Source organism: Centruroides vittatus, unplaced genomic scaffold, assembly GCF_030686945.1.
Source record: "Centruroides vittatus isolate TY-2023 unplaced genomic scaffold, ASM3068694v2 scaffold_386, whole genome shotgun sequence".
NCBI lineage: Eukaryota > Metazoa > Arthropoda > Arachnida > Scorpiones > Buthidae > Centruroides > Centruroides vittatus.
The window spans coordinates 5460154-5480183 of record NW_027122706.1 but is presented as its reverse complement, the minus strand read 5'-3'; the positions used below and the strand labels follow the sequence as shown (position 1 = coordinate 5480183).

The 20030-nt window shown below is 31.8% G+C and overlaps 1 protein-coding gene across 1 annotated transcript; it reads left to right on the top strand.

Annotated features, from left to right (window-relative positions):
- Positions 1–512: 512 nt before the first annotated feature.
- Positions 513–14912, top strand: LOC136988871 (serine protease 27-like). Its single transcript, XM_067286867.1, has 9 exons — positions 513–570; positions 2216–2373; positions 5393–5630; positions 6264–6374; positions 7386–7599; positions 7926–8058; positions 14288–14438; positions 14510–14655; positions 14729–14912. The coding sequence occupies exons 1-9, from the start codon at positions 534–536 to the stop codon at positions 14891–14893; spliced, it is 1353 nt and encodes a 450-aa protein (XP_067142968.1). The 5' UTR covers positions 513–533; the 3' UTR covers positions 14894–14912.
- Positions 14913–20030: the final 5118 nt, after the last annotated feature.

The window sequence follows — 20030 nt, the reverse complement described above, 5'->3', positions numbered from 1 at the left end:
ACACATGAAAAAGATTGGAAACTTTTGCACTATACAGAAATTTTACATAAACTATAGAAATTCTTTGTATAAATTAATAATTCAGATGTCATGTTATTGCACTTTTTAGAAATAATTATAACTTAGTTTTAAAATTTATTCAACAATCATTACAATATATAGATTTGTCTATATATATTTGGATTTACTTAATAATACAATTTAAGACTTTTTCACTAAAAATAAAAATAAAAATATGTAAATATATAGAAAATGCATACTTATAATTAAAGAAAATTAAGGCAATTCCAAGATATATATACAAAAAGTTTTATTTATAATTATTCATTATTCCATCTTTTTCGTAGCAAAACTCTATGTTCTGTTAAGTCTTATTATTAATAATGATTGTAACTAAAAAATTAAGAAATAAAAAATAACTATCAAGTAGAAATAAGTTGATATGATTAATCTATAGAATTTATCTTAAAAACTGTAGCTATATTATAAAGTCCATTTCGATAAATATATGTAATTTTACACTAATCCTCGCTATGTTAAACCTTATACAAGTATTCTTTTTCTTTATTGGTGAGTATTGAAACTTGTTATGTGCCTTAATAATAAATATCCAAAAATTTAATATATTTGATAACTACAGCATATTTAATTGTTGGATATTTCAGTTGCATATATATTTTAGTAAGTTACATTGATAAACAATTTTGAGTGTATGGCAGAGGTTTGGAGATTTAACCCCCTCCGTTTGAAAAAATTAAAAAATTGAATTAAAGAAATACAAAAATTATCCTATATTGTAAAAAAAATTAATAAAAATGTGTTTTTTTAATCCTACTCTTTTAAAAATCCGGAGCCTTATGAGAGAGTTCATGCTTATGAGAGAGTACACCTTATGAGAGAGTTCATTAAAAATAGGTTTCATTATTATTGTATCAATATCTATTATAATGTAAACGTTTTCTTAAAATAGCATTAGTTATTTTTCGAAGTAAATAAAAGGCAGTAATAATGTTTCGCCAGGGAAATTGTACTTCATACGTAAGTATTCGAACGAGGACAGGATTCTGCTGTACATTGTATATACTATTGCTAAGTAATTTTTATACAATGTTTTTGTATTATTTGTATTAAGTTTTATTTAACAATTATTAAAAATGTATTTATTAAATTACAACTTTTTTCTTTTCTTTCACTAAAAATAAAAATTTAAGAAAATTGACTGATAACGATTTATCACCACATAAAATTGCTTACAGATAATATAATTTCATTCGATCTTGAGAATAAAATAATATAAGGTGTTTTAAATAATATTATATATGTATTGGCCTTACTTATTGGCTGATTATTTCACAGTTTTGCTTACATGAAGTGCTTGAATAAATGACTGCTTATTACAAAGGTAGCTTAATTGAAAGGGAATGCCAAGTACGTTACAATAAAAATCGAAATTCTGAAAATTAAAATGTTTTATGCGCTACGAAACATCAAATTTGATATCTATAGATTAAAACGTCATGCCAATGATCGATTTTAAGTAGATTATCATCTGTAGGCTATTTCTGATTCAAGTATTAATTTGTCTGCTTTACTAAATTTCAACGTTTTCTCTTGTCTTTCTATTGATTACTTTCATTAAAAGTTTTTAATTTACGAATTAAATAACTGTAAAAATATGAAGTTAATGTTGCAAAGAATTGTTATAAATTATTTTTAAAAAAATAAAAAATGTGGAGAGCTTGTGGAGAAATTTCTGAAGTTAAGGCGGTCGGAGTAGAGCCGTTAGTAGCCTCTTTATTCGTAGTAGCTACTATACTAAATTCACAGTTTACGGTATTAGTTAGAAATATACTTTAAATTATATGCTTTCATTTTAATAAATACAATTAGGCCTATACAATAGTTATTTATTTAAATATAATTTATAAAACAATAACGTAACCTTTTAACAATAAAGAGTAAATCATGTTATCTTTTGGAAAAATTCATAAGTAGATTACATTTAATGTGTACTAAAACCAAATTTTCTGAGCTTTTTGGTATTTCATTTATAAGCTTAATTTTCTTATTAAAAGTTGAATAATATTAGAAATTCTTAATCATTTAAAAATCATTTAAAGCAAATTCCTTTGTGATATTTACATTAAGAATATTTTAAATTGACAATTTAAAAATAAATTAATATATTTGTAATTTTTTTATATTGGTTTGTTAGTATACGTGCAGTTAAATTCGACAAATTCGTGTAAATTCGATCAACCTATTAGGATTTATGACAAAGAAGGCGTAATCACCAGTCCTGGATATGATGGGAAAACTTTTTATCCAAAGAATGTCAACTGTTCATGGATTTTGATTGCACCTGAGAATAAGGTAATTTAATGTAAAATTATATAAAATAAAAATTATTATTTATTTTTGTATTCATATATTTTATTTAAATTTGCTAAATTAAACTTTAATATAAACAAACTTGTTTATAAACGAAATTTTTTTTTTATTCTTTTAAAGTTGATTGATTCATTAAATAAAAACAAAGTTATGCTGTTTTTTTTTCCTATAGATTATATAGCCTATAATTTATCGGAAATTATAGCTATTAAATATGAATTTTTCAATTCCCAACTTTTATTGCGATATTTAAAGAAATTAACATATTTAGAAATGCTACAGTAATTAATTTTTTCATAACATTTTATGAATTTTGATACATCTTACAATCTTAATAATTAATATCTTACAGTATAAGAAATTCTTCCTAATTGCTACCGAAGTAGACAAACCTCTAATGAAGTTCTCTTCTTTCTCGTATCGGAGTTAATATAGAGGATATTGCATAATCGCTTATCCTCCGAAGAGCCGATCGAAGCTTTTTGCTTTACCATTCGAAATTACTCGCGGAGAGCAGGGGGAAATGCTTTGTGGGAGGTCTTATTAAGGATAGCTGACCCCTATTTAGGCGTTTGAGATATGGAGAAAATACAGAAAACTCTGTGGCCATCCTGTCCTGGCGAAGGCGCAAACCCACGACCGAACTACCAGTATTCAGGGAACGGGACCGCTTGGCCACTGGTAGACCTCTAATGAATTTCTCCGACGAGTTTAACCTGACGGCAATCACTTCAACTGATCTCGTCATTCTAGTAATTTTAAAATAATAAAATTATTATAATAAATTTCCTTCATTTTTTTATATTTTGCTTATTTAATCATGAAAATGTATAATGCTATTATGATAAAAGTATTTTTACAATCGTCTCTGAATTTTACGTAAAATACATTGAAAAGAATGTTTACAACTTTCACGATTGCTAGCAGTTGTTTTAACCGAATATTATATAATCGTATTTTAGAAAATTTCGCGATTGTTCGCAGTTTTATTAATGAGTTTATTTTTTAAATATTTTTTATTAACTAACTCCGGCTTATACAGTTTATAAAAATTCAATTTTGAACTAGGATTTCGTAATTATTGATAGATACAGGAGGTGCAAAAGTTGTTACTACGGAAAAAACATACAGAGAGAAAATAGGAAAAAAAAAATATTTATTTTTACGTACAAATTAAAATCACAAATAAGCAATACGAATTAATAAAATATAATAAAAATAATAATAATGAACACCAAACATTTGTATTTCTCAGTTTCTCAACTGTATACCTACTTTTGCAGGCCCTCCCCTGTATATTTTCAGTAAAATGGTATTTTAATGAATTTTAATAAAATTTATAGATTATTATAATAGTGATAATAGCATTGTCAAAAGAAAGACCTTAATACTGAAGAATCTGCTTTTGATCTTATAATAATTAATTGTCAGGCAATTCGACAATTCAAAGAAATTGAAATAAATCAAAAAATCCCAACAATTTTTTTTCTTTAATTGATCATCTAACTTAACCATATTCAAAATAAGTTAATTTAAAGATAGAATAAATGCTTATATATTTGCTAGGTTGAAAAACAAAGTATTTACCATATTCTGATAAATAGCGCGCTGTCCATAACTTTCTTCAGCCTACAACTGCGCTGTTCATTAGAATAAATACGATGTTTAATGCCACTATAAAACTATTACTAAATAATAATAATTACTTAAAATAACGTATTCTGGATATATTATACAAACAATGATAAAATTATCATTTATGTAATATATCCGAAATAATCTCAAGCAAAACTCTCCGAGAGCGAGTTCGAAAGAAAACTTGCAAAAACTCTCGAGGCAAAACTTAAATATGTTTGCACTCTTATCAAAAATTATTAAATGAAATGAGAGGAGGTCACTTAGTACTGAAGCCTAAAAAGTCCATTGCAACGAAATCGATTGAAAAGTAAGTGACATTTGATATTCTCAACCATCTGATGATATTGCAAATTCGCAAACCAGGCCCAGCAACCGCCGCATAAGACAATATCCCTCAGAAGTAGTCACTTTATCAGTGACTTTACAAAAATTATTTTATTTTACGTAAAATTATAATAGAATGTATCATATTTTAATTAATTATTAAGTTTTTAGTATTATTAAAAACTTTATAAATAAATATAGCGTATCACGCACAAAAATATACATGAATTTATTTTATTCATCTACTATACTAGATGATTAAAATTTCATAGTAATGTATCACTTATCTAATGTATATAATTTTCGTATACATACGTATATGAAAATTATTTGTTAATTCAATATCTACCGATTTCCTGCATCCGACAGAGACTCGTCGTCGTAACCTAAAACCTCAACTTTCTCGAATAAAATGAATAATGAAACCTGTGGCCTTACAGGAAGATACATTTTAGTGCTCAGAATAACCACGCGAAGGCTCATCGAAATCCATAAAATACATTTCTGGGCCGACCGGGTGATGAAGGACGGGGCTTGATACATCCAGACTAGCACTCATGAAAAATTTCCGGAGAATCATTCGCCCGGATTCGATTTCCGGTTCCCAACACAGGTGTAGGATGACGCCTTAACCGTCATGACCATTCCGTCATTGTGACACGTCTGCCATCCAAATAATATTTTGTCGAGTGGACAAAAAACACTAGTAGTTGGTCTTGGCTCGCGCCTCACTAATGGAGTTTTCCGGATTTTCTTCACATTTGTAACATTTAAATAGCAGCCGGTTTCTCATAGAAAGTCTTCTCAGGAGGCATTCTCTCTTGACAGATCGCCCGTGTGTTGCGCTGCATTATTTCCATCAATCCAATCCAATTCTTAGGAATGTCATTTGTTGTAGTTGATATTCTGATACAGTGAGTTCAGATATCGGTTATGACTTGTACCGGTAATTAAAATTTAAATGATAGTAAGAGTATAAATCTATCATAATTAAAATTTTAATCATTATTTTTTTAAAATATAAATTTTTATTTATTAGAGAATACAAGTCGACTTTGAAGATTTTTCTATAGAATATTCATTTCAATGCGCGTTTGATGGCTTATTAATATTTGATGGAGATTCTATCAAATCACCTTTACTAATTCAGGCTTGTGGTCCTATTCCTCCTAAACAAATCATCTCTTCTGGTAATGCTTTATATTTCGTCTTTTATACAGATGACGTCAGAAGTTTTCACGGGTTCAAACTCAATTTTAATCATATAAATAAATTAAGTAAGTATTTTATAATTTTTATTTATTTATTTATTTATTTGTTTATTGTTATATTCGTTGGAATGTTTTATAACTTTTGGCAGTCAAATTTCATAAATGAGATTTAATGAAACAGTTTGCAAATATAATTATAAAATTATTTATTTTGTTACTATATAATTATTTTATGAATTTATTGAATTAATTTTATGGACTATATAGCAATATAGTCCATAAATTTTCCGATTTTCCTTTATTCCGGCAAATAGACCCGTGCATGAATGGTTTAGAGAAATAAGGCAACGCAACACAAAGGCATTCTGCCGAGGGGTGATGTTTCTCAGGAGGACTTTCTATGGGAAACTAGCCCCTATTTTGGTGTTAGGCACGTGAAAAAACCCTGAAAACTCCACGCGGATAGAAATTATGTCCCGATCCGTACTACTCATGATATATTATGAATATAAAGTTTTAAATCCGTTGTAATTTATCACACGTAGTTCAAAAAAGAGATTCAATTGAATTCGTGAATGTAATGTAGAAAATTTTAAAAATTATGTAATTTATTCTTAAGTTCTTGATAATGTCTGTCTCAAGAAGGTCTGTTTATTTGAAATATAGTTAAAATAGATTTAATTTAAAATTTAATTTCAGTTACATGTTCAGAAAATCAACTTATTTGTAGAAACAAGAACTGTGTGAATTTAACTTCAATTTGTAATTATGTGGATGATTGTAAAGATGGAACAGATGAAGAAAACTGCAGTAAGTGTGTACATTCCGTATATAAATCTGTTAACTACATTTTATAATTTTTATTCAAGTTTTCACTTTTCCTTTATAGAAGTATTGATATAATAATTTATAATTCCATACATAATTTATTTTTATCAGAAGGGAAGAATTAACTTTGAATTTATTTGATTAAATATTATGAAATATTGGTCATTTTTTTAATCATTTCCTAATTGTTTAACTGATAAATTTTCCGCCGCAAGTTACGACTTTAGATTGAACTTTTAAACATGTTTTTGATTTCAAATGTGGAATTTAAAATTTTATTATTCAATACTATCACAATTACTTGTAAATCATTGTTATAATTTTAATTCATTATTAAATTTATTATATGTGAACTATCTTTTCTGCAGATCTTAGCCATATAAATTTTATAATTAAAATTTAAAATAAGTTTTTGGTACAAATAATTTCCGTTTGAGTTTCTAAATGTTCTAAAACGCGTTTTCAAATCATAATATTCAATAATATTTCTCCAGATGACCACCCCTTTATATGACAGATTTTATTATAACGGAATTCTTTTTAACACAGGATTCATTGTTTATAAACCTCCTTTAAGTTACGGCAACTCAACATTTGGGCGATCTGCCTAGTTTTAAGGGTAACTAGCCCCTATTCAGGCGTTACAGACGTAGAGGAAACCCAGAAAACACCTGGCCAGCCCGTCCTGGCGAGGTGCGAACCCACGACCGAACTCCCAGTGTTCAGGGATCGGAAACGCTTTTTTCTTCTATTTGATGGTCTTGGTCCTTTATATGAGGTTTTGAAAATGTCCCGAAAAAAGAAAGTTTAGTTTCATTTTTATATATAAATAGATAATAAAAATTTCAACATCATTGTAGGAATGAAATACTGTATTATCTTTTGCGTTTGAAAATTATAAATTATTTAAAAGAATATAAGTTAGAAGAAGAAAATTATATCAAATCCTTATTTTTAAACACACAATATAGTAAATTGAGTAAAACATTTCAGGCTATCGATTATCGAAAAAAACGACATGTGGACGGCCTTACTTTAATCCTAATTTGGAAAATAATAGAATAGTAGGAGGAACTAAAGCAGTTCCAGGAAGTTGGCCTTGGCAAATTTCTTTGCGATTTCATTCGGCGGAACCGTATGGACATGTTTGCGGAGGATCTTTACTTAATCGGGAATGGGTAGTAACAGCTGCTCATTGCTTTCGGGAGTAAGATTTACTTTAAAATACTATAAGTAGAATAAATCAAATTTTAAAAATACATTTAGTTTTATCTATTTATTTATTTCATAATAATACGAAAATTTATTGTAACTTTTATTTTATTTTAATGGAATCTAAAAATTAATGATACATTAGATAATGGTTATATATACAAGGCGTGAAAAATGAAATCCTAAAAAAATGCAGTGATATATATTTTCACTAAAAATATAATATTTAGGTCTATTTGTTTACAATATGAAAAGTTTTGATTATTGAATAATTTTAAATGTTTATTGCATTATAATTTATTAAATACATGATATTTTCAGCTTATATAACACATCATTGTGGAGTGTCAGTTTGGGCAAATATCATAAATTCAAAGAGGACAAGACTCAACTAATTCGTTACATCAAAAAGCTTTTCATCCATGAAAAGTATCTTGCTAAAGTAAAAAATCTGGTAAATTAATTTTATAATTTTTGAATAACTGTTTTCAATAATTTATGTATTTTAAAAATATTATAAAATTTTTTTAAATTATACATTTTCATTAATAATCATAATTCATACAGGAAAATAAGTATGACATACTGTAGCTTAGAAAAATTCATAAATATTCAGACACTCTTCACTTGACGACCGAGTTCTGTTCCTACGACTAGGTCGTTAAGCGAATTGGTCAATAAACGAGAAGCTTAACAGTTTTATTTATTCTTGATAAAGAGTAGTCTATCGGAAACTCCAACTTGATTACTTTGCTTTAATTTACATCTCTTACATATTACAAAACATAAAAATACAATCAACAAAAATTATTAAAATGTATCAAAAAAATTGACTTTTTTTTAAAAAATGAACTTTATTCAGATTAATATTTTGGTCACCGAATCCTTCAAAGGGTGGTAACTATTTCAGGTTATCAATGCCGTCATTGGAATTATCAGCAGGGATATCGAGCGTTGTAGAAGGCCTGGGTAATGGAGGTGAAGAAATAGAAGTAGGCTATATGTAGGAATAAGAATCCTGGATGTAGCTTTCAAGAAGAATCTCGTTAGTCTGATCTGCTTTTTCTTTATAAATTTTACGACAGCATCATAAAAGTTCATCCATTTTCTGTTCCACTGTCTTGAACCGTTCAACATTCGGATCCACGCCCTCTGTTTCAAATATAGCCGCATTCAGTTTTGAGAATACACCAGTAAACTCCTTTACATTGAACTTCTTTTGTGCTTCTATTTGTTCCTTTTCTTCCTCTTTCAAATACTGTTACGCTGTCAATTTTTTTGCACTTCCTTCGATTCTTGGCTCTTCCTCTAAGTGAAGTCATGTTCTTCCTTTTTTGTTGACATCTAGTTCAAGCATAAATGTAGTTTTATTTTAATTTTTGATTCTTCGTCCTATGAGCACTAGGAGAATCTTTTTTAATGCTCCTTCGTGGATGATTTAAAAAAAGCCCTCGTCTTTTTTAATCATTCAAGAACGATAACCTAGTCATAGGAACGGAACTCAGGATCCAGGTAGTTTTTTTTAACTCTTTCCGCCCTGTAGGCACTAAGAGGACCTCTTTTAGCAAGCCTATTATGGGTTCGGCCAGGCCCACAATGGGGCGACCGGATGGTGAGAGACGGGACCCGACATATTCGGACGGTAGGCCCCCACGGGCAACGAACGTGCCGACCAACTGGCCAAGGCGGGGGCTAGGGGCCCATTTGTAACGAGGACGGTGGAACTCTCGGCAACATACATAAAAGGTACTCTACTGCAGCGATCAATGAGGAGTTGGCAAGAGAGCTGGACTCTAAGTACGGTGGGTAGGTCGACCCACGCCTTCGTGCCTGACGTTGGCCTTACCCCAGTGAGTTGTTGTAGGTTGCTTACGCAGATATTGACCGGACACGGGAGGTTTCCCCACTTTCCGCGAGACACTACGTACTTGACTGTCCTCTTACAGAGTATTTCCGCCGAGGAGCTGACCAAGTCGACTGGTCCAAGCCGCCTGAACAAGTACTTCGAACGCTAGCAGCAAGTAAAGGAAACTTATTGAAACTAAAGGAATTGATGGTTAAAGTCTCAGATCTATTTGATCTATGAGCCCAATGGACGCATTGGGCAGGGTGCCTCCTTCTTGTAGGGAGGGGTTCCCTATTTAATGCTTGGATTTATCCTTAACTAGCTGTGCAAACCCACGAACGCGGCGTAGGCCGCATAATTAATATCATACAATGACAGAGCAAATTTCTAAGTGCGGTGTAAACTGCACAATCATAAAAGTTATGCCAAGTTAGTGAGTTGGGGCTAAGAGGACGGATGGCAGCCCAGGAGATGTCTTCGGCGCCCCAACTAAAAAGAAAAGAGTCAGTGACTACCTTCGGGTAAGAGACCAAGGCCCATGATTAAGGCATAGTCTCTAGAACCCTGTAGTGCCTTGTGGCGGAGCAGGGGAAAAGAGTTTCCTTATGAGGTAGGCCCCCAGTTCCCCAGAGCGGTAGGCTGCCACCTTGACCATCGGCCATCCGGCCTAGCGTTCGGGTCGTGGGAGACGGGAACCGGCATATCTGAGACAGACCACCCCGGAAAACTCTTTTTCAGCCGGATTCGATTTCGTGTACCTCAGAATGATAGGCTGACGACTTAAAATATCCATTTTGGCTGCATAAATGTGCTGTGAATTCATACAATATCGTAATACTGCCCACCAGTGGCCACGCAGTCTTCGTACCCTGAACACTGGGAGTTCGGTCGTAGGTTTGCACCTCGCTCAGATAGGCTGGCCACGTGGAGTTTTCCGGGTTTTCTCCACGTCTGTAACGCCTAAATGGGGGCCAGTTTCCCTTAAAAGGCATCCCCACTAGGTAGGTCGCCCAAGTGTTGCATCGCCATAACTTAAACTGTAATACTGGATCAAATTCAGGAGATTCCCTTGAAAGCGTTTTAGGGGTGGTCTGCCTCGAACATGCTTCATTTAACTCTCCAAACTGAGCGGCCCACCAGTGACTGAGTGAATAAAACTTTTAAGCACTGGTAGTTGATTCTGGATTCACGCGTGAGCAACGGAGTTTTATTGAATTTCTTCATGTGTCTAATATTAAAATACAGGCAAGTTTTCCCACAGAAAGTCCTCTCAGAGCATCTCTCCTTGACAGATTGCCGTGTTACGTTGTCTTATTGCATCAAACTAAACCATATCCAATATGAGTTGGCCGAGGGGCCGGATGGCGGAGCGGCAAAGGTGGTAGCCTACTGCTCTGGGGGACCCGGGATCGAATCCGAGCGGGTCGAAAAATCCCCAGGAATTTTTTCGGGGGGTGGTCCGTTCAGGATATGTCGGGCCCCGTCCCTCACCCCCCGGTCGCTCCATTGCGGGCCTGGCCGAACCCATAATGGGCCTACTAAAAGAGGCCCTCTTAGTGCCCATAGGGTGGAAAGAGTTTAAAAAAAAAAAAAAAAAATATGAGTTGGCCAAGCCCAAAGGGGAGGACAGATAGTGAGAGGTGGAACATCCAGGTCAAACAACATATGAAAACCAATTCGAATCAAGCGATAAAAGCGCCAGCTTACCATTTTGGTCTTTTGTCATTTGACTGTACTGCAATATTTCATTAATAATTGTTACATTTAACAGTTGTCTATGGCTTGTTTTAATAATATAGGGTAACATTAATTAGTAGGTATTTAGTATTCTCTGTAAAAAGAACTATTGGACAAATCTTAACTAAATTTGGTATACATACTATCATGAATATAAGGTTTCGATTTTCGGAAAAAAATTTACTTCAAAGTTTATCCGCTAAAGCGAAATTTGGCACTATATTCATAATATACATATTACATATGTTTTCTAATAAATTTCGGGTATAAAAACTATTCTAAAATGTTTTCACAACTCTTCGTTTAGTGAATTGTCTTTAATCACTTTCCTTGCTTGTAAAACTCTATCAACGAAACCGCAATGCCAGCTCAGCATTCAATGAATTTCAGACGTTTTGCGACTTCTTTTATACCAGAAAGTTGTTAGAAAACGTACGTAAAATATGCTGTACATTAAGCAAAAAGTAGCTCCAAATTTTACTCTGGCGGTTGAATTTTGAAGTAATTTTTTTCTGAAAATCGAAACCGAATACTAGGGACAGTATATATACCAAATTTAGTTAAAATTTTCCCAATAATTCTTTCTACGTAAAGTTCTGAAAATCTACTGTTTAATATTATGATTATCCTGTACATCATTTGAACACTTAAGTTGTTTATGAAGAAAGACAATTTATCTTCTGAATTACTATTAATTCGATTTTAATAATAGTGTATTTACTATTTCGTTTCACTATTCATAATAACATAAACAGAAATGCGTTTTCTATAGATTATAAATTTTCCGTAATGTAATTTCCGTGATTAATGTAATCAAATAAAATTTGTAAAAATATTACAATAGAGTGCCGCTTAATGACGACGATACTTTCCGAGAAATACTTCCTTAAGCGAACACTACAGAATGTACGGGTACCGTACTTAGACAAATCTGTATGGTATTATGTCAACTACTCATATAGGCTATATGTAACGAAACTGAAACATAATGACAAGTATTTATTATCTAAACACATATAAGCATAGAAAAGATACAGGCTGCTGCGGATTTATTAACTCCATTACCGTCTTATGGGACTTCTCTCAAAAAGCGACGCAATTTATTTTTATGAAAACTATGTCAGTTATAAGTAAGGTCCGGATTTTTGGGTGCAGTTTTAGAATGGATTGGGTGTCAGTTTGGGTGCTTTTAAATGCTGTATCATTAAGACAAAAACCAACAAGATGTACTATATTTACAAACTACATAATTCTTTACTGCAATTTAGACATAAAGATGAGCATTATAATTTACAACAGTAACCATTTCAATGTTTTTAAAAATGAAGTTTTCTCCTTAAAGGATAGAATGTTTTTATATAAGGAAAAAGATTTTTTTACGTCCACCGAGACTAAGGGGACATGTTTCAGTTTTACTCAGAATTCTAGTTCAGTGCAACCCAGAATATTTTTCAAATCGAGATTTTTTGATAAACTAGATTTGAGTTTGTCCAGGGCAAAACTTTCCAGTACCTCAAGTGCCTGACTTACAACATTCTACTGATCCCGCATTTCAGTTTCACGTCTTTCTAGCTCGTTGATTTTATCTACCAATAACTCGTACGAATGCAAGAGTAGAGCTCTGTGGTCACTACTGGATCAGCAACCAGTTTTTCGACACTGTCGACAGTCGCAGAATTACCAGGAGGGAGTTCGTTGATAAATGCATTAATTTTCTCGAAGTTCTCGCAGTAGACTACCACACTGTTTATCCAAGACCCCCAACGGATGACCAGATATTAGAGTTCGTTGAGTTCGTATTTTCAAGTTGGTACATTTTGAACAACATTGGATATATATATCACTTGGTCAGTGGTGCAACAAGAATGTTCAGCACGTACCGTTTTATGGAATCCGTTGTTTCTTCCAGTATAAACATTACAGGATTGTCTCCAACAATGTCCAGGTGCCTCTATAAATATATGCTCGAAATTCCTCCTTTTTTGTTTGCCTTCTCTATGCTTTTCCAAACTTATGTGTCGTCTGATTTTCGTTTCTTGGTGTTTCACATCCACCGAAATAACATAATCGCAAATAGAACAGCAAAGAACTTTTTCGTCTGCGCATACGCCTTCATCTTTAAACTTATTTGTTAAAATGTTCGGTTTAGATGCGGACAATTTTGCCATGTTCTAATGTCTCCGACACCGAACAAAGAAAATTAGAACTGTTGTGCTCACAAGTCAGGGTGAGGTGACCTCAATACAGAATTTTCTAAATTGTTCTTTTCTTAGAAAAGAAAACACGTGTTGCAGATTTTCAGTGAATCTGTTTACATTCTTAAAACAACACTAAGAATTAGTTGTTTAGTCCAAAAAATTCCGCTTTACCTCCTTTTCTCTCAACAAAAGAAGAGAGTAAGCTAATTATCGTATTTTTTTCCTCAGCATACGTGGTCTGGTTTAACGAATTTGTTTTTTCCCCTCAAGTGAATGAATAAAAACCACCAGAAAAAAAATAATTGTCAACATATTGTTTGAAAATGTAAAAAAGGGGAAAGCTGGGTGCAAAATATATAGTTTGGGTGTAGGTTGTGTTTGGGGCAGGTTTGCGATTTGGGTGCATTTGAGTGCTAAACAATTTGGCAATGAGTGGGCCTACTGCACTAAAACCAACTTAGTTTGTCTTTTTACACTCTGCCCCTTTCAAAAATCGAGTGGGTGCGGCACCCAAAAACCCGGACTTTAGTTATAGACACAAAAGCTCTGTTATAAAATGGAATCATTATAAAAATCAATCACAAATATTTATATCCGAAGTCGAATACAAATCCTCAATTAACAAAAGAAGAAATAAAGTTTTTGTTAAAAATTTATTAGATGGGGAAATATGTCATTACAATAACAAAAAAGAAAAAATAACAAGAACTGTATGCTTTACTTCCAGTTCACAAAATTGTCTGCTTTGATTATATTCCAATTTCTTCAGTAATTTCATAAAACTTTCCTTTATTTCTATTGAGGTTTAGATTAGAAGTATATTTTTATTATTTACATTTTTTCTGAAATTTAACAACTTGATAATTTCTATTTATTATTTATTATTCTCTATGTAACTAAAGGAAAAGGCTAACAGCAAAGACAACGATATAGCATTGATCAAATTAAATGCACCAGTTCAGTTCACAAAATTCATTCAACCAATATGTTTGGCAAAAAAATCACCTTCCAAAAGTACAATTTGTTATGTTACTGGATGGGGCGAAACTATGGGTAAGATGAAATAATTCTTTCGCAAATAGAACATAATTCATTATTTAATAATTTTTTTCTGTTAATTATAGGAACTAGCTATCCTGACGTTCTGAAACAAGTAGCCGTACCAATTATCTCATATAAAAGTTGTAAACAGTTATACAAGAATATTATTGATATTAACGGAAAAATGATTTGTGCAGGTCATAAAGAAGGAGGTCTTGATTCTTGCAAGGTTTGTTATAACAGTTTAATTTCAAATATATGTAAATCAATTTTTAAAATTTCTAAACAAAAAATATTTTCAGGGAGATAGTGGAGGACCATTAGTCATGAAGAAAAAAGGAATCTGGTTTTTAGTTGGAATTGTTTCATCTGGAAAAAGCTGTGCGGAAGTCAAGTATCCTGGTATCTATACAAAAGTAACAAGCTATGATAAGTGGATCAAAAAAACAATAAAAAAAAATAAATAAAATTAAATTTCTAGTAAAATGGATTTTCAGTAGGTATTCGCACAACATTCATAAAATAAATTGAGTTTTCTGCATTTCTACTAAAATCCAGCAACGAGTTTTTTAACTTTTCCGGCAACATTTAAAATTCTGTGTAGTGCCACCTGTTATGAAATTTTATTAAAAAATCTTTTTATATTTTTAATTATTATAAAATGACAAAAAGCTTAACTTTGAGGATAGGGATGGGTTTTATAAAAAAAAAAAAAATGTAAATGCTAATAACGAGTAAAATCGTCATTAAGTATGACTCTACTGGCGATACACATGACCCCTTTTATTTTTCTACCCCGTCAACCTTTATCACCAAAATTTAAGAGCACCAATATGCAAACCTATCAGTAAAATTTCAGAAATTTTTGACAAAAATTAAAGGAGTTATTAAGCTTCAAAGAGGATGAAAAAAATCGTGCCCCCCACACTAACATCCATACATGTAGAAAAAACCCCGAATTTTTTTTTTTTTTTACATTTCTTGAAGTTTCAAGGTCCCCGAGTCCAAAAATGTAAAAATTTGGGCGGTCATTTTTTGACCGATCGCCATACTTTCCCTTTGTTAGAGCCGGGAAAGTAATAAATCCGAATTATTTTTTTTATAATTCTTTAAAGCGGAAAATTAATATTTTTATAGTACGCATTAATGTTTTAGAGGAAAGAAAGTCGAAGTCAATTTAGACTTCTATAAATTAACGGATGATTGGATTTGATTAGTTACGAGAAGCACGAGCGCACAATAGGGTACCTGGCCGTTCTCAATTTTGCCATATTATTAATGAGATCGTTGGCACGTGTAAAGAATGAAGAACGATGAACTATTCATGAAAAATCAGAGTCTAGATCATATTAAAACTCTGATTCTATATGATAGAAAAAAGATACATTACAGTATTTGCGATTGAAAACGAATAACCTGCGTTTTGGTACCATTTTAGAAAACTAATTATAGTATTAGAATCACCGTTTTATCTTGTTTCATTTGCATTTGTTACAGGTTCGGCATAAATTTTGGAATGGTATAAGTATATAAGTTATTTTTATTTTAATTGTTAATTGAAGCGATATAGAACATATTTTTACAAACTTATTCGAAACTACGTTAGAAATTTAATGTGACACAATTTTAAGTAATTTGTTATTTTGAGTTGTCAGTTCCTCACTAATTACTAATGCATGCTAAATTATACAATTTTTTTCTCTTCTAATGGAATAATCTTTCAAAATGGATACTGAATACAGGATTACAAAGGACAAGACGAGCATATCAAGAGAAACAAAGCAAAAATATTTTCACAGCAATAAAATGGCTGATGTGCAATTATATAATGTGCAACTGAAACGTAGTAATCTCAATGAGAAATCTCATAGATGATATTAGAGATTTCTGATGTCAGTCAGTAGGAAAATAAAGAAAAAAAGTAAAGAATAATGTCATTATAGAACTAGGGAATATATAAAAAAAATATTAATGATGTCAACTGGAATCGTATGGTTAAATACAAAAATATAGAAAATGAAATTGTGTCAAAGGAAATGATAAAATAATCAATATCTAAAAGATAACTAAATGAGAACAGTGGGAAAAACAAATGGAGATAGAGACTGAAAAATTACAGAAAAATATATATAGAAAACAAAGAGAACAATTTGGAATAAAGTTAAACAGAAAATAAGTATTGAAAGAGTAGTGTGACAAACATAATAAACTTTAACTTAATTTTAGAAACTTTATAAAAAATTGTAAAATCGCTAGTCATAAAATTCAAAAATTAAAAGTTTGTAAAATGTTACAATCTGAATAATCAGAGTTACATAATTAGCAGCCACTTGACACAAACGAAGCAAAAACCTCTTCTGATCTTTTTCTTGTAGTTTTCTAAGAGTATAAAAATGAGCGCGTCCCTTTTTTCGTTACTCGAGTCTTGACACAGGACTCGGGAACCGAAAAGAGACTCGATAAACTCGATCTTAAGCTAGTCAAATCCTTAGTCTATTTACGTTTAATAACGCGAAATTATATTTCTTACTGTGATGTGATACTAAATGCACTTCTAATTCTTATCTATGCTCACTGTAAGAATCATGTCTGAATTTGTCTTAGTAACAGAATAGTGATGATACTATCGTTACGTTTTTTTGTGAGCTGAAATAGGTTTGTATACAACAAATGCTTATAAAAACAAACAAATTTTTATTATTCTGAATTAATTACAAATATATAATCATTAAATATTTGCTGCTTCAAATATTACATGATTATAAACGAATATCATATTTAAAATAACAATATTTTGATTTGGAATTATAACTGTAATGACATTAATAAGTTTCCGATTGTAAAAATTTACGTAGCAAAAATTTCTAGTTTTAGATTATATTCTACCAGAAACATTACTGCGATGCCATATGAACTCTCGAGTTAAACAAGGAAGTTCTAATCGCGGCTCGATCCAGAAATTTCGTGGACTCGAGTTTCAAACTTGGACTCCACCACTGGAAGAACGACATAGCTGCCTGTTTATTGACAGTAACATTCAGTAACTCGCCGTCCGAAATAAGTATTAATCTTATTTGAGTATGCATTTACTAATAAAGTAATTATAATCTTGTTATATTTTCGTTAATGAAAGTCTCATCGCCAAAATACGTGACATAGACTATATTTATTTTATTCTACTGTGTTTATGACATAATAAATAAAGATAAATAAACTATATATCATTGTAAATGCATAGCATTATAAAATAGCATTATTCTACTATGTTTTTGCATTAATTTAACTTTAAACCTATTAGAACCCAAAATTCATAACAATATAGGCCTATGTACTCTTCTATACAGTCGTTAATATTCGAATAAGAAAACTGATACATAATTTATTTTTTAATTTCTGTAAATGAAAATATAAGCTTACTTTGTTTATCAGTGTTTTAATGCATGCAATGTTAGTTCGTATGACAAAGTCGGACGGATGGTTAGATTCCGTTCTCAAGTAACTTTATTAATAGTGAACAATAAGTCGGACAGACAGCACGCAGCTCAGTAGAATATTTCCTTTATTAATGATCAGTTGCTTTTTCTTGTGTTGATGGCTTTATTGATAGTGGTTACATTTTTTATCGACTAACCCAGTGTTTTTCAACCTTTTTCATTGAGTAACACCCCTGATTGAAAAATAAAAAATCGCGGCACCCATGACCGACGGCGGATCTAGAATCTGAAAAAGGGGGCCTTAATGGGGGCAGATGAATCTTTTGCAAAAACGAATATTATGCGCAATGCTGGGGTGGGGTCAGGGAAGAGGACTTCCTCTACGGGAGGAAAAATTTTAAAAATTGACATTTTAAGTAGCATTTTAATGCAAAAATAGTGTTTCTACGTGTTCAAAATCAAAATTTAAGTCCATTGAATTTTGTTGAAATACTATCAATGAGTTATCTTGAACTACACTTAAGTAAATTTCCAAAAAAATGCTTAAAGGTCTTAAACTTTGCGACATCCCAATCGTGGCTCCGTGGCACCCTAAGGTGCCGCGGCACCCTGGTTGAAAAACACTGGACTAACCTGCTAACCCTAACTGATAATAGATAAGTGGCAATTAGAAATTAGAAAAAAATTACGGAAGGGTTACGGAAGGGTTATAAAATAAAAATATTTTCTTTTAATTTGTAGACCGTATTTACAATGTCAGGCAACAAAAGACAAAAAATTCATTTTAGCAATAATTTGAAGACAGAGCATTTATCATTCAAGCCAGCGAGAATGATGACACTTGTAAAATGCACAATTTGTTGCTCAGAATTCAGTATTGCTAATAGTGGCAAAGCGGCAATAACAAAACATTGCAAGAGTGATAAACATAACACTCACATTAATGCAGCAGCTTCATCGTCAAAGGTGACTGACTACTTGAAAAATATAACTTTTTTATCAGATTAAAAAAATAGCAATATCTGAGGGAACATTTGCATTTCATACAATATGCCATAATCATAGTTTCCGTAGTATGGATTGTACTGTACGTCAAATATAGTGCACAATCTCTTTGAAAAAAAAATTTAATTGTGGGCGAACAAAATGCGAAGCAATAGTAGTTAATGTACTCCAAAATTACGCATTCGAATTATTGAAACAAGATTTGGAAAATGCAAAATATATTACAATTTTATCAGACGCCTCAAATCATAAAGAAATAAAAATATATCCTATTTTAGTGCGATACTTTTCCTTCGAAACTGGAGTAAATGTTAAACTTTTAAATGTAGATTCTGTGCGAGGAGAAACATCAGCACCAATGGCGTAGCGTGGGTGTCAGCCGCCCGGGGCGGAGGAAAATTTCGCCGCACCTTTATTTAGATATTTTTACAAGATATTATTATTTATTGTGAAATTTTGCCGCCCCCTAAAAGTGCCGCCCGGGGCGGGCCGCCCCTGCCGCCCCCACTACGCTACGCCACTGATCAGCACTCCTCTCCGAGCACACTCTTAAAATAATAGCTTACCATAATTTGAAAGAAAAAATAATCGCACTATCCGCAGATAACACTAATACTAATTTTGGAAAGCTCAAAAGGAAAGGTGAAAATAATGTGCATAAAAGATTAATGCAATTATTAAATAAGAATATCATTGCAATTGGCTGCAACGCACATATTTTATCCAATGCAATTAATACTGCTTCTACTCAAAGGAGTATTGATGTTGAATCCACAATCCCTTAGATTTATCTATACTTTCACAGATACACAGTGAGAGTCACCAATCTTAAAGATTTTTGCGAGGAAGCAGAAATAGAATACAAAAAAATGTTGGGATATTCCACAACGAGATGGCTTTCGTTAACACCTGCTGTGGAACGCGTAATCAAAATGTTTGAGCCTTTGCGCTCGTACTTCTTAAGTTTAGACCACTGTCCCAAAATATTGAAAGAATTTTTCGAAAACGAGTTATCTGAAGTTACATTGTATTTCATTCATAGTCAAGCTGTTGTATTTCATATCACTATTAAAGAAATTGAAAGCTCTAAAGTGTCAGCTTTCGAGGTGAAAACTGTCTTAAATAATTTGTTGGAGCAAATAGACGCTAGATATAATATATAATA